The 12,307-nt window shown below is 43.9% G+C and overlaps 1 protein-coding gene across 4 annotated transcripts in view; it reads left to right on the top strand.

Moving 5' to 3' along the window:
- Nucleotides 1–6,878: 6,878 nt before the first annotated feature.
- Nucleotides 6,879–12,307, top strand: part of PUS7 (pseudouridine synthase 7) — a 53,743-nt gene continuing 48,314 nt past the window's right edge. For 2 of the 4 annotated variants that reach the window (XM_061413933.1, XM_061413931.1), the window contains exon 1: nucleotides 6,879–7,121. In XM_061413933.1, coding sequence (XP_061269917.1) covers nucleotides 6,995–7,121 — 127 coding nt within the window. In that variant the 5' untranslated portion in view covers nucleotides 6,879–6,994. Of the gene's footprint in view, nucleotides 7,122–9,184; nucleotides 10,820–12,307 lie in introns of those variants that run through there. The other 2 variants (XM_061413932.1, XM_061413934.1) reach the window with 2 other exon arrangements.

The raw sequence follows: 12,307 nt of genomic DNA, 5'->3' as shown, positions 1-12,307 counted from the left end.
TCAGAGACCGTAGCGCCGGACGCCACGGCAACTTCCTGCACCGTCTCTCTGGTTTCTTCCTTTCCTACCAGAGAGGCTCTGCCAGTGCAGCTGCCGGCCGTGTGCAGAGGCTCCCCCTGCCGTCCGGGGGTCGGATCAACCCCTCTGGAAGGAGAAGCCGGGGAGAGGAGGGGCGGTGAGGAGGTCTTTCTTAACCTCGGTAAAATCTTCTCCACTGCACTGAGGTCGTTAATGATGGAGCTTGAAGGTACCCCTCCCTCCACACCATAAATTCCATTTAAGTCATTTCAACTTACTATTTCCGATGACATACCAGATGTTCTGAGAGTGTGAGGGGGCTTGTCGACTGGCTTTAATGTAATTTGGTTGGACTGTTTAGCTGCGGAATTTCCAATGTCTTTTATCTGTGGATACTTCTTTTACCGCAGATCAGATACACCTAGAGGTGACCCTCCAACTTTCTACCTGGAAGGTGCAGATCACATTCCAGAAGCTGAAAGGAGGAAAAGGACTCGGCATCTAATATATACTTCGCCAACTGCAGAGACCAAAGAAGCCTGTTTTTTGCTAGAGAGGAGGATTAGGACTGCCATCAAGAGTTAAATAGCCAGGGATTTGACGACTTCAAAACAAACGTGCAAGTGTTCCAGTGGAGACTGAAGCCAAAGGGGGAGGGGAAATAAGCAACCCTTAGAGAAAACAGAAAACATTCAACGAGGAGAAAACTTTATTTATATCCTGAGATGCGTGACCCCCATTGCAACCATAAAGCAGTAACAGTCTACTATTTTAAAAGGAGCATTTAGAGACAAAAAATATAATAGTAGAAATGAAAATTTCAGTAAAATAATTTTCAGATGAATGTTGGGAAGTATCCTGGGGCGGGGACGGGGGCGGGGAGGAGGGTGGGAAACAAAAGATCAAGTAAGTAAAAAATAGGAAAGAAAAAATAAATTAGAGGACCACTCCAGGGGGTTTAAAATCCAAAAAATAAGAGTTCTAAAAAAGAAAACAAAACAAACATTGATTAGGGAAAAAATAATCACCAGCAAAACAATTAAAGAAAATTTCTCCTGACCAAAGGTCAAGAGGTTTCATATTGAACTGGGTCCCACTGAGAGCCAAGCACAATGGATTACAACCTGACTCATCCTGTGGCTTGTCACTGTGAAACTGCAGAACGCTGAGGTCAAAAAGACAATCCTAGGCTTCCAGAGAGGGAAAAAAAGAGATCATTTAGAAAGGATCAAGAATCAGTATATCATTCAATTTCTCAATGGTCACAAAGAAACCCAGAAGACATCAGAGCATGTCTGTCAAACTTCAAAAGAAAATTTATTTCACACTGAAATTCTGTACATGACAAGTAAACTACCAACCAAATGTGGATAAAGAATAAAGGTGTGTTCAGACATTCAAGACCTCAACAAATTTCCCTTTCATTTATTTCTCCTTCCTCAGGAAGCTACTGGAGATGTATGTACTGCATTAAAATGAGGACTATACAAAGGAAAAGAGTGCATGTAATATGGGAAACATGCAGAGGAGAAAAATAAAGTGGGAAGCCCTAACAACAACTGTGCACTTGAGGTAGGTGGTACAGGTCAGAAGTTTCCAGAAGAGATGCCTTTGAAAGATAAGACTGATGGAACTCCTTGTCTGTCAGAATCTCTGGAGAGAGAAGTTTAAACAATCATTAAGAAGGCAGGGCTTGGTTTAGTGATGAATAGTAAAACAAAATAAGACCATTATTAACTTCAAGAAAAACAAAAACTGTGAAGGGAATAGAATTAATCAAAGTATATTACTTTGCTCAAGACGTTTGGCTAATCATAATGAAGTTAACACAAATCTGTTTTAAAGTACAATATAATGATATCGGGCACATAAAGAGGTGGGAAGTGTGGTGGGGGTTGGGGAAGGGCTAAAGGAAGGAAGAAGAGATGAACCCTCATTTTTCATTAAGTGAAGTCAATAGATAGTGCCTAACAACGACATAGCAAGAAATAGAAATGCAAACATTTCATAGAAATGAAGGTAAATATTAAAATAACCAGCGGAAAAAGGTGAAATGACTTTGAGGAAGAAGAAACAGGGAAGGAGTAAGATGGGAATATTGTCTCTGCTGTTTCATTGCAAAATTTACAGGATTTTTGCAGAATTGACTCTAACCCATAGATATGTATAATTCTGATAAAAATTGGAAAAAAAAGAGAAAAAAGATTACTCTAAACCCAAATTTTTGCCTCTGAAGAATTCTCAGTCTGGTGAAGGAAATAGACATGAATATTAATTTAGGATTGAGTGCAGGTAAGTTCAACAAGGGATATGTTTGCATTGATTGACGGAGCACAAAAAAACAATTAACTACTATCTGGAAAATGGAAAGAGGCATCTAAGATGGGCAGAATATGAGACAATAAGGATGAAACAAGAGATAAACTGTGTGTTTAGGCGGTTAGCAATCCATAGTGCTGTGCTTCATTGTTCAGTGTGTCCAGCTCTTCTTGACCTCATGGACTGCAGCCCGCCAGGCTCCTCTGTTCATGAGGATTCTCCAGGCAAGAATACTGGAGTGGGTTGCCATGCCCTCCTCAGGGGATATTCCCCACCCAGGGATGGAACCCAGGTCTCCTGCATTGCAGGTGGATTCTTTACTGTCTGAGCCACCAGGGAAGCCCAATCCATAGTGCTGATGTGTAAAAGCAGGATCCTGAATATTATACATATTATACATGTTCAGTTCAGTTCAGTCGCTCAGTTGTGTCCGACTCTTTGCGACCCCATGAATCGCAGCACGCCAGGCCTCCCTGTCTACCACCAACTCCCAGAGTTCACTCAAACTCATGTCCATCGAGTCAGTGATGCCATCCAGCCATCTCATCCTCTGTCGTCCCCTTCTCCTCCTGCCCCCAATCCCTCCCAGCATCAGAGTCTTTTCCAATGAGTCAACTCTTCGCATGAGGTGGCCAAAGTACTGGAGTTTCAGCTTTAGCATCATTCCTTCTAAAGAAATCCCAGGACTGATCTCCTTCAGAATGGACTGGTTGGATCTCCCTGCAGTCCAAGGGACTCTCAAGAGTCTTCTCCAATACCACAGTTCAAAAGCATCAATTCTTTGGCACTCAGCTTTCTTCACAGTCCAACTCTCACATCCATACATGACCACAGGAAAAACCACAGCCTTGACTAGACGGACCTTTGTTGGCAAAGTAATGTCTCTGCTTTTCAATATGCTATCTAGGTTGATCATAACTTTTCTTCCAAGGAGTAAGTGTCTTTTAATTTCATGGCTGCAGTCACCATCTGCAATGATTTTGGAGCCCCAAAAATAAAGTCTGACTCTGTTTCCACTGTTTCCCCATCTATTTCCCATGAAGTGATGGGACCAGATGCCATGATCTTCATTTTCTGAATGTTGAGCTTTAAGTCAACTTTTTCACTCTCCTCTTTCACTTTCATCAAGAGGCTTTTTAGTTCCTCTTCACTTTCTGCCATAAGGGTGGTGTGATCTGCATATCTGAGGTTATTGATATTTCTCCTGGCAATCTTGATTCCAGCTTGTGCTTCTTCCAGCCCAGCGTTTCTCATGATGTATTCTGCATAGAAGTTAAATAAGCAGGGTGACAATATACAGCCTTGACATACTCCTTTTCCTATTTGGAACCAGTCTGTTGTTCCATGTCCAGTTCTAACTGTTGCTTCTTAACCTGCATATAGGTTTCTCAAGAGGCAGGTCAGGTGGTCTGGTATTCCCATCTCTTTCAGAATTTTCCACAGTTTATTGTGATCCACACAGTCAAAGGCTTTGGCATAGTCAATAAAGCAGAAATAGATGTTTTTCTGGAACTCTCTTGCTTTTTCCATGATCCAGTGGATGTCGGCAATTTGATCTCTGGTTCCTCTGCCTTTTCTAAATCCACCTTGAACATCTGGAAGTTCATGGTTCATGTACTATTGAAGCCTGGCTTGGAGAATTTTGAGCATTACTTTACTAGCGTGTGAGATGAGTGCAATTGTGCGGTAGTTTGAGCATTCTTTGGCATTGCCTTTCTTTGGGATTGGAATGAAAACGGACCTTTTCTAGTCCTGTGGCCACTGCTGAGTTTTCCAAATTTGCTGGCATATTGAGTGCAGCACTTTCACAGCATCATCTTTCAGAATTTGAAATAGCTCAACTGCAATATACATGTTAGGATATAATTTTAAAGTCAGGGAGGGAGGTGGGAGGGGGGTTCAGGATGGGGAGCATGTGTACACCCATGGCGGATTCATGCTGATGTATGGCAAAACCAATACAATATTGTAAAGTAAAAAAAAAAAAACAAAGTCAAAGAGAACATTAAGCTGTCAAACATTTATTAAAGGGAGTTGGAATGGGGAAGAAGTTTTGAACATTCCTGTGTTATTTTAACTATAAAAGCCAATAAAGAACTGCCTTTTTGGAGAACAAAAAAAGTAAAAACTCGTATTTTACTTGGATCTTGTCTAAGGCAGCTTAGGCTGAATTGCAAAGAGGGTAAGTTTTGACCATGGAGTTAGTTAATATACAAAGTAATGTGAATATTCTTTCTTCCATATATGTTTGTAAAGAGTTGGGCCACAGTTTCATAGAAGATACTTCTTAAAGGACAGTTCAAACAACAAAAGTTTGAATTACCCATGTCCACTTCTCAGATTTTTTTCAATAAATATATACTTTAGTATTGTTTCATCCACGGTTAGTTGAATCCGTGGATGTGGAACTGCAGATACAAAGGGCTGACTATCAAGTTATACTTGGATTTTCCACCAGACAGAGAACAACATCTACTTCTGCTTCATTGACTATGTAAAGCCTTTGACTGTGTGGATCACAGCAAACTGGAAAATTCTCAAAGAGATGGCAATACCAGAACAACTTACCTGTCTCCTGAGAAACCTGTATGTGGGCCAACAGTTAGAACCAGATATGGAACAACTGACTGGTTCAAAATTGAGAAAGGAGTATGACAAGGCTATATATTGCTTCATTAACTTATATGTAGAGTATATAATGTGAAATGCTGGGCTGGATGAACAACAAGCTGGAATCATGATTGCTGGGAGAAATATTAACAACCTCAGATATGCAGATGATACCACCATAATGGCAGAAAGTGAAGAGGAACTAAAGAGCCTCTTGATGAGAATGAAAGAGGAGAGTGAAAAAGCTGGCTTGAAACTCAGCATTCAAAAAACGAGGATCATAGCATATGGTCCCATCACTTCATGGCAAATAGAAGAGGAGAAAGTGGAAGCAGTGACAGATTTTCTTTTCTTGGACTCCAGAATCACCACAGACAGTGACTGCAGCCATGAAATGAAAAGATGCTTGTTCCTTGGAAGAAAAGCTATGACCAACCTAGACAGCATATTAAAAAGCAGAGACATCACTTCTGTGACGGAGGTCCATATAGTCAAAGCTATGGTTTTTCCAGTAGTCATGAACGGATATGAGAGTTGGAACATAAAGAAGGCTGAGCGCCAAAGACACAACTTAGTGACTGAGCAACAACAAATGAACAAAGAGTCGGTGCCCCAACCCCTGTATTGTTCAAGGGTCAACCGTATGGGAAAAATTAAATTTAGATTGAATTTCTACTGTGTGGGTGTGGTAAAAATATTTGTAGTTTGCTGTCATTAGGACATTAACCTATGAACTAACCACAGTTCAAGAATATGTGATTGTACATGCATTAGGGACAGAAAATTACCCAAAGTACTTAACTGAGATGAATAATATAAGAGGAAGGCAGGATAGAACACTACCAGTCTGCATGAATTACCTATAATGAGCTAATCAGATTCCCACATGTAAACCCAGGGGTTGAAAACAAGTCTACAAGAAAGCTAAACACCAAAGAATTGATGCTTTTGAACTGTGGTGTTGCAGAAGACTCTTGAGAGTCCCCTAGACTGCAAGGAGATCAAACCAGTCCGTCCTAAAGGAGATCAGTCCTGAATATTCATTGGAAGGACTGATGCTGAAGCTGAAACTCCAATACTTTGGCCACCTGATGTGAAGAACTGACTCATTGGAATAGACCCTGATGCTGGGAAAGATTGAAGGCAGGAGGAGAAGGGGACGACAGAGAATCAGATGGTTGGATGGTATCACTGACTGCATGGACATGAGTTTAAGCAAGCTCCAGGAGTTGGTGATGGACAGGGAAGCCTGGCATGCTGCAGTCCATGGGGTCGCAAAGAATCGGACACGACTGAGCGACTGAAATGAACTGAAGTGCTGCTATGGAAAACTATATGGGGGTTAGTCAAAAAATTTTAAATTACCATTGTTGTTGTTCAGTCGCTCAGTGGTGTCTGACTCTTTGCGGCCCCATGGCCCCCATGGACATAATTACCATATGACACTGCAATTTCTCTCTGGGTTTATAGCCCCACCAAAGTCCAAGCGCGGCAGCCTGTGCGCTCCTAGAGTGAAAGGACCACAGTGAGCTCCATCCCCCACAGGTTGCGAGGCCAAAAGATGCGAGCGCGATGCCTCCCCAGGTCCAAGAAGCAGCAGCGGGATGACGCGGGTGAGACCGCCTCCCCTGATCGGTTGCTGCTGCTGCTGCTGCTAAGTCGCTTCAGTCGTGTCCGACTCTGTGCGACCCCATAGACGGCAGCCCACCAGGCCTTGCCGTCCCTGGAATTCTCCAGGCAAGAACACTGGAGTGGGTTGCTATTTCCTTCTCCACTGCGTGCAAGTGAAGTCGCTCAGTCGTGTCTGACTCTTAGCGACCCCAAGGACTGCAGCCCACCAGGCTCCTCGGTCCATGGGATTTTCCAGGCAAGAGTGCTGGAGTGTGGGCAGGGCCAAAAGCGAAGCCGGCGGCGGAGGGCAGGCTCCGCCCTCAGGGGAGGGGCCAGCAGGCAGCGGCGCGTCGGTGCGCCGCACGTGTGCGAGCGAGGCGGCTGTGAGTCCGCCTGAGCGCTGCGGGGGCCTCGGCGTAAACCGAGCTCGCTGCGTATGCTGGGCTGCTCTCGTGGTTGGTTCTTCCGAGTGGTCCTTTCCTCCGCCTTACTCCTGCGCCCGGAGCAGCGCGCCTGCCTTCTCGTCGCCTGGCCTGCGCCGCGCGCACGCTCTCAGGCCCCGGGTAAGTGTGCGGCCTCCCATCTGCCGCCTGGGCTCCGCGGCCAACCTTCGGCCCGGCGCCCCGGCCCGAAACCCACCCTGGAGGGGCAGCATGGACTCGGAAGGAGTCCCGGTCGTGTTCTGAGCCCGCGGCGCGTCCACAGCGCCTCCATTACGGGTCGTGCCCGCGGGAGCGCGGCTGGAGCCGGGCTGGTCTTGAGCCTCGGCGTTGCCAGCCCCGCCCCTCCTTGCTCTCCGGGCGGGTCCTAGCGGCCGCCGCGCCCTCTCTCCTCCCAGCGGCGCTGTCAGCGCTTGGATCCCTGTCCCACTCCTCCTCTTCTTTGCCCCCGAGGGTTCCTAAACTCTTCTTCCTCCCGGAAGACACAACCCTCCTTTATCTTGAAGCCCATGACAGCGCTCCCTTGCACCGCTGGGCCCGCCCACGTTCTTTCATCCTTTTATTTATCTCATTACTAACAGCGATCCTACTGTGTTCCGGGCAGGCTCTCAGGTGACTGTTTTATAGACGTTTCCCAGTGTAGGAGCAAACCAGAGTTTTTCTCGGTCAAATTTAAATGAGTGGATGCAGCAGGGGGTTGCTGGGCGTGTTGAAACTAATCCGCAAGGTGTCTTTACCGCCAGCCCTCCACCGAGAGATTTAAAAATACACTCATTGCCTGGGTATTAGGGCCTGCCAAGAAATAAGGTTTGGAGAGTTTAGTCTTTCACATATTTAGTTCTGTTGTCACACCACTTTTTTTTTTTTTTTTTTTTTAATTCCGAAAATAAAGGCTAACTACAGATTGGTTTTTGTTTCAAGTCTCTAATCATCTGTGAATCCGGCATGCCCCGTCTCCTGGGGCTGCCTTGGCAATTGAGGGAACAGTCAAAAATCAGACTACTGTACAGTCATACTGAAAAGGGACTGCTGGATATGCAGTGATTTTGGTCAGTCATTAGGCAGAGTAGCCAACAGTTCGTATGTATTCATTTACAACTCCTTTTGAACTTATATTTTGGTAGAAACTGGTACAGTAGAGTGATTAGTAAAACATGGCTTTTGGCCCCAGATAGGAGAGAGAAATGGAGAAGGAAACGGCAGCCCACTCCAGTGTTCTTGCCTGGAGAATCCCAGGGACGGGGAGCCTGGTGGGCTGCCGCCTATGGGGTCACACAGAGTCGGACACGACTGAAGCGACTTAGCAGCAGCAGCAGGAGAGAGAAAAGACAGTCCAGCTGGTCCCTTGACCAAGTTTGTTCCTATCTCAGGTCCTTTGTTGGCCCTGTTTCCGCTGCTTTTCGTGTCTGGTTCTTCAAGCCTTTGCTCACAAGTCACCTCCTTAGACTTCACTGAAGAGCACCCCTCTTATTCTCACTGTCCTTACTCTGCTTGATTAGTGGCTTTTACAGATGTGCGTTTCCTGAGATTGTTTTAATTTTTTTCTCTGATATGTAAGCTCAGTGGGGGCAGGAAATTTTCTTTTCCCCAGTGCCTGGACCAGTGCCAGACAAATAAGAGGTGCTCAATAAATATTTGTGAAATAAACAAATCTAACGGATTTCATTACTTCACATATTAGAGTGTAGTGTGTGCCCTGCCGTAATGAGAGGGCTCCTTATTGTGAGAGCTGGAGGGCTTCTTGATGGTTTGCAGAGGAGGAGGAGAGATGCATTTAAAAAGGGTAAGTTGTAGAGGGTTTTGAAGTACAGATGAGATTGAGATTAATATTGCTGTTTTTCAACGTTCATTTTGCAGGAAATAATGTTAAGGGATTATCAATGTTGCATTAAAATTTTGAAAATGCTAAACTTGATTTTTATTGTGGATTGTAGAGGAAGCTTATTTGTGAATCTAATTTCTTAATGAAAAACTTAAAAACTGTTGAAATTGTAAAATTTCTAATCCCATTTGGTTCATTTGGAGTGTAAAAGAAATAAAATCTATTACTTTAGTGTTTTCCTCTAATGAATTGTGTAGGACTTTGAGTTCGTGTGTACGTATCAGTGGATTTCATTTTCTTCCCAGAAGCATCAAGTTTCTGGTCTCTAATAAAGATTGCTTGACATTTGAGATGCTATCTTACTATTTTGGATAGTGTATTTGTGCAGCTTTATGTTTTTTGAAAATTTTTGAAATGTTAATACCATTTTAAAAACTCATAAAGCTAGGCCTTTTACTTCCCACGCCTATCCACCCCCCTTTTTTTCCCCTCCGTTTTTTTAAAGCCAGTCGTTTTTTGCAGCTTTGCCATAGAAGACTTGAATATGTATATTTGGATTTTCCTGAATGCAAACTCATTTCCTTAGAGCAGTTGAATGGGGGCAGTCAGGGTTGTTCCGTCATTCTGGTTAAATTCTTCTCAGCCTCTTGGATATTCACATGGTCCTCTCTCATTTAGGAATTATATTTCATTTCAGTCTTCTCGTTTATGTATTTTCTGCTTAAGAAATTGATGCTGATTTTAGTTCTGCCTCTCCTGGTCCAGAAGTTTGCCCAGCTGTTTTAGTAAATATGTTTGTTCTCAGCTTCTAGGCCCACAGACAGAACTTAGCAAAATATATATTAAGTGATTTATAATCACTTGTGCTACATATACTTTAATAATTAATGTCTGTATTAGGGCCATTGGCTAAAACAAATGGAAAATAATTTTGTTTAATGAGCTTGTCTTTGCAATTAAATGTAACAAGAAAAAGAGATCAGGCAAGTGTCCAAAGTATCAAGAAAAAGACTGCCAAGAAATACTAAAGGCCTGTTTATTTGGTGCTCTTGGCAGTGCTTTGAGGGTCTCTTAAAATTGAAATGATGTTTGAAGGAGAAAGCCATGCTTAACCATTAGCCCAGAAAACAAAAGAACCATAAGAAGCTTTGATTTTTTTCCCAGACTCAGCAGCACAGTTCTGCGGTGGAAAGCATCCATAATAAATATTAATGAGCAACAGTTGAATAACAACAGCTAGAACAGACCTTTGACCAAGTCATCATTTTTCTGCTTTCCAGAGAAAGGAACTGAGACTTCAGAGTGGTGGCTCACTTGGTAAAGGGCACAGCCTAGATCAGACTCCAAGTCATATGCCCAGACTGCCACTCACCAAACAAGAGTTGACACCAGTGCTTGATACTTCAGATCCACCATCTGCTAATATCCTCATTCCAGGGATGTTAGGTGTAACAATCCTGTCCTAAGCCTTCTAGAATTTCATTCACATGGGGAAGATGAGGGGATGGAGTGATACCCGTATTTTGGCTTAGGTGACTGGTAATTTGTTGCTAAGATTCTTTGAGGTAAGAGATGCAATTTAAAAGAAGTGCATTTGTGGTGGGAAAAGATGAGATCACTTTAGGGCATGAATTTGATATTTGATTCCACCTCTTACTAGCTGTGTGAACTAGAGCAAAATACTCTCTGGGCTTCAGTTTTTTAGGGGCTAAAGTGGGAATGATAATGACACATAAGTCACAGGGCTGAAGAGAGGCTTAAATGAGCTCAGAGTGCACATGCTGTCATTGTTTAGCTGTTGTTCCCGTTGCCTTGGACCCTTGAGTGAACAGGGAGTTGGAGATGGGTCTTGGCTGGAAAATGAGACTGAGAAGGAATCAGGACTGGGGAAGGAAGCCGGGGAAGCCAAGTGTAAGCTGTAAGTTGAGCAGGAGGGGAAAAGAGCACCTCGAGATGCAGGAGAACAGCATGGAGTAGAAGCCAGATCTTCCACCTGAACGTAAGCTTCGTGCTGGTTGGGCAGTCTATTTGATTTGCTTGTGTGTCGTCTTGTGTCGTGTATGGTGCCTGGAATAATGCCTGGCACAGAGGTGCACGGTGAGTGTTTGCTGAGGGGATGAAGTACGGGTACGAGGAGTGAGTGAGTGTTAAAATGAGTCTGGACCTCTCTTCAGAGGGCTGCCGTTGTTTGGCAATGGTTATCATAAGGGGTTTTGTGACTGTGCTGGTAGGAGGGGCATTGCCTGAGGACCCCTGTTTTCTTGGTGAATGGCGCACAGGAGTTGGAGGGATGGCAAGACAGCCTGGAGGGTTGTCATGAGAAGTCCACTCACCTGGCCTTGTGTTCTCCGGCCAGGAGCACAGGTGGAGACAGCAGAATTGGTCCTCAGTTGAGGTTTGACAGGGATCTTGCAGCAGGACTAGTGAGCAAGAGTGTTGAGTGTTGGTTAGGAGTTTGCAGTTGTTGAGCTTTGGAGTACTTGAGGAAATGAAGTACTTGAGGTGGTATCTTGGAACTGGAGGTCTTGGTGTGTTTGAAGAACAGGTGATGGGAGAGAGGGAGCAGTAGAGCTACAAAGAGTGGTGGTTTGATGAGGGTAGAATAATTAGTATATCTTTTTATACCTTGAACTTTTATAATAAAACATTTCAGACATGCACAGTAGAGAGAATGATGTCATGACATCCCCATGTTCCCATTACCCAGTTTCAACAACTATCAACTCATGGCCAGTCTTGTTTTAAATCTGTACCCTACTCCACTTCCATTCACCACTGGTTAATTATTTTGAAACAAAGTCCAGACTTCATATCTTTTCAACCATAAAGATTTCAGTCTGTATCTCTAAAACATAAAGATTCTGTTTTTAAGTGTAACCACAGTGATATTGCTGAAGTTGAAGCACCAATACTTTGACCACCTGATGAGAAGAATTGACTTCTTAGAAAAGACCCTGATGCTGGGAAAGATTGAAGGCAGGAGGAGAAGGGGATGATAGAGGACGAGATGATTGGATGGCATCACCAACTCGATGGACATGAGTTTGAGCAAGCTCCGGGAGTTGGTGATAAACAGGGAAGCCTGGCGTGCTGCAGTCCATGGGGTCGCAAAGAGTCGGACTGAGCGACGGAGTTGAATAGTGATATTGCACCTTAAAAGTTGACCATACTATCTTAATGTCATCAACTGTCCCCACTGTTTCAATATCCCTGATTGTCTCATAAATACATTTTTAACAGTTGGCTTGTTAAACCTGGATTCAAAGAAGGATCCAGGTTTATTCCTCCTTTTCCTGTTGCTATTCATTAGTTGAGGGACTGTCTTGATCCTTGTTGGGTTTTCCACATTCAGACTTCTGCTGATTGCTTCCCTGTGCTGGTGGTGAACGTAACATCTTCTGTCTCTTTATGCCATCTAAACTAGTAGACATAGTTTCAGTCAGTAAGAACTTCATAGACAACAGCATGTCCTTTCAGGGGCCTGCAG

This window comes from Bos javanicus, chromosome 4 (genome assembly GCF_032452875.1).
Source record: "Bos javanicus breed banteng chromosome 4, ARS-OSU_banteng_1.0, whole genome shotgun sequence".
NCBI lineage: Eukaryota > Metazoa > Chordata > Mammalia > Artiodactyla > Bovidae > Bos > Bos javanicus.
Note: the sequence above shows the minus strand (reverse complement) of the source record. Positions and strands in the feature narration are given on the sequence as shown.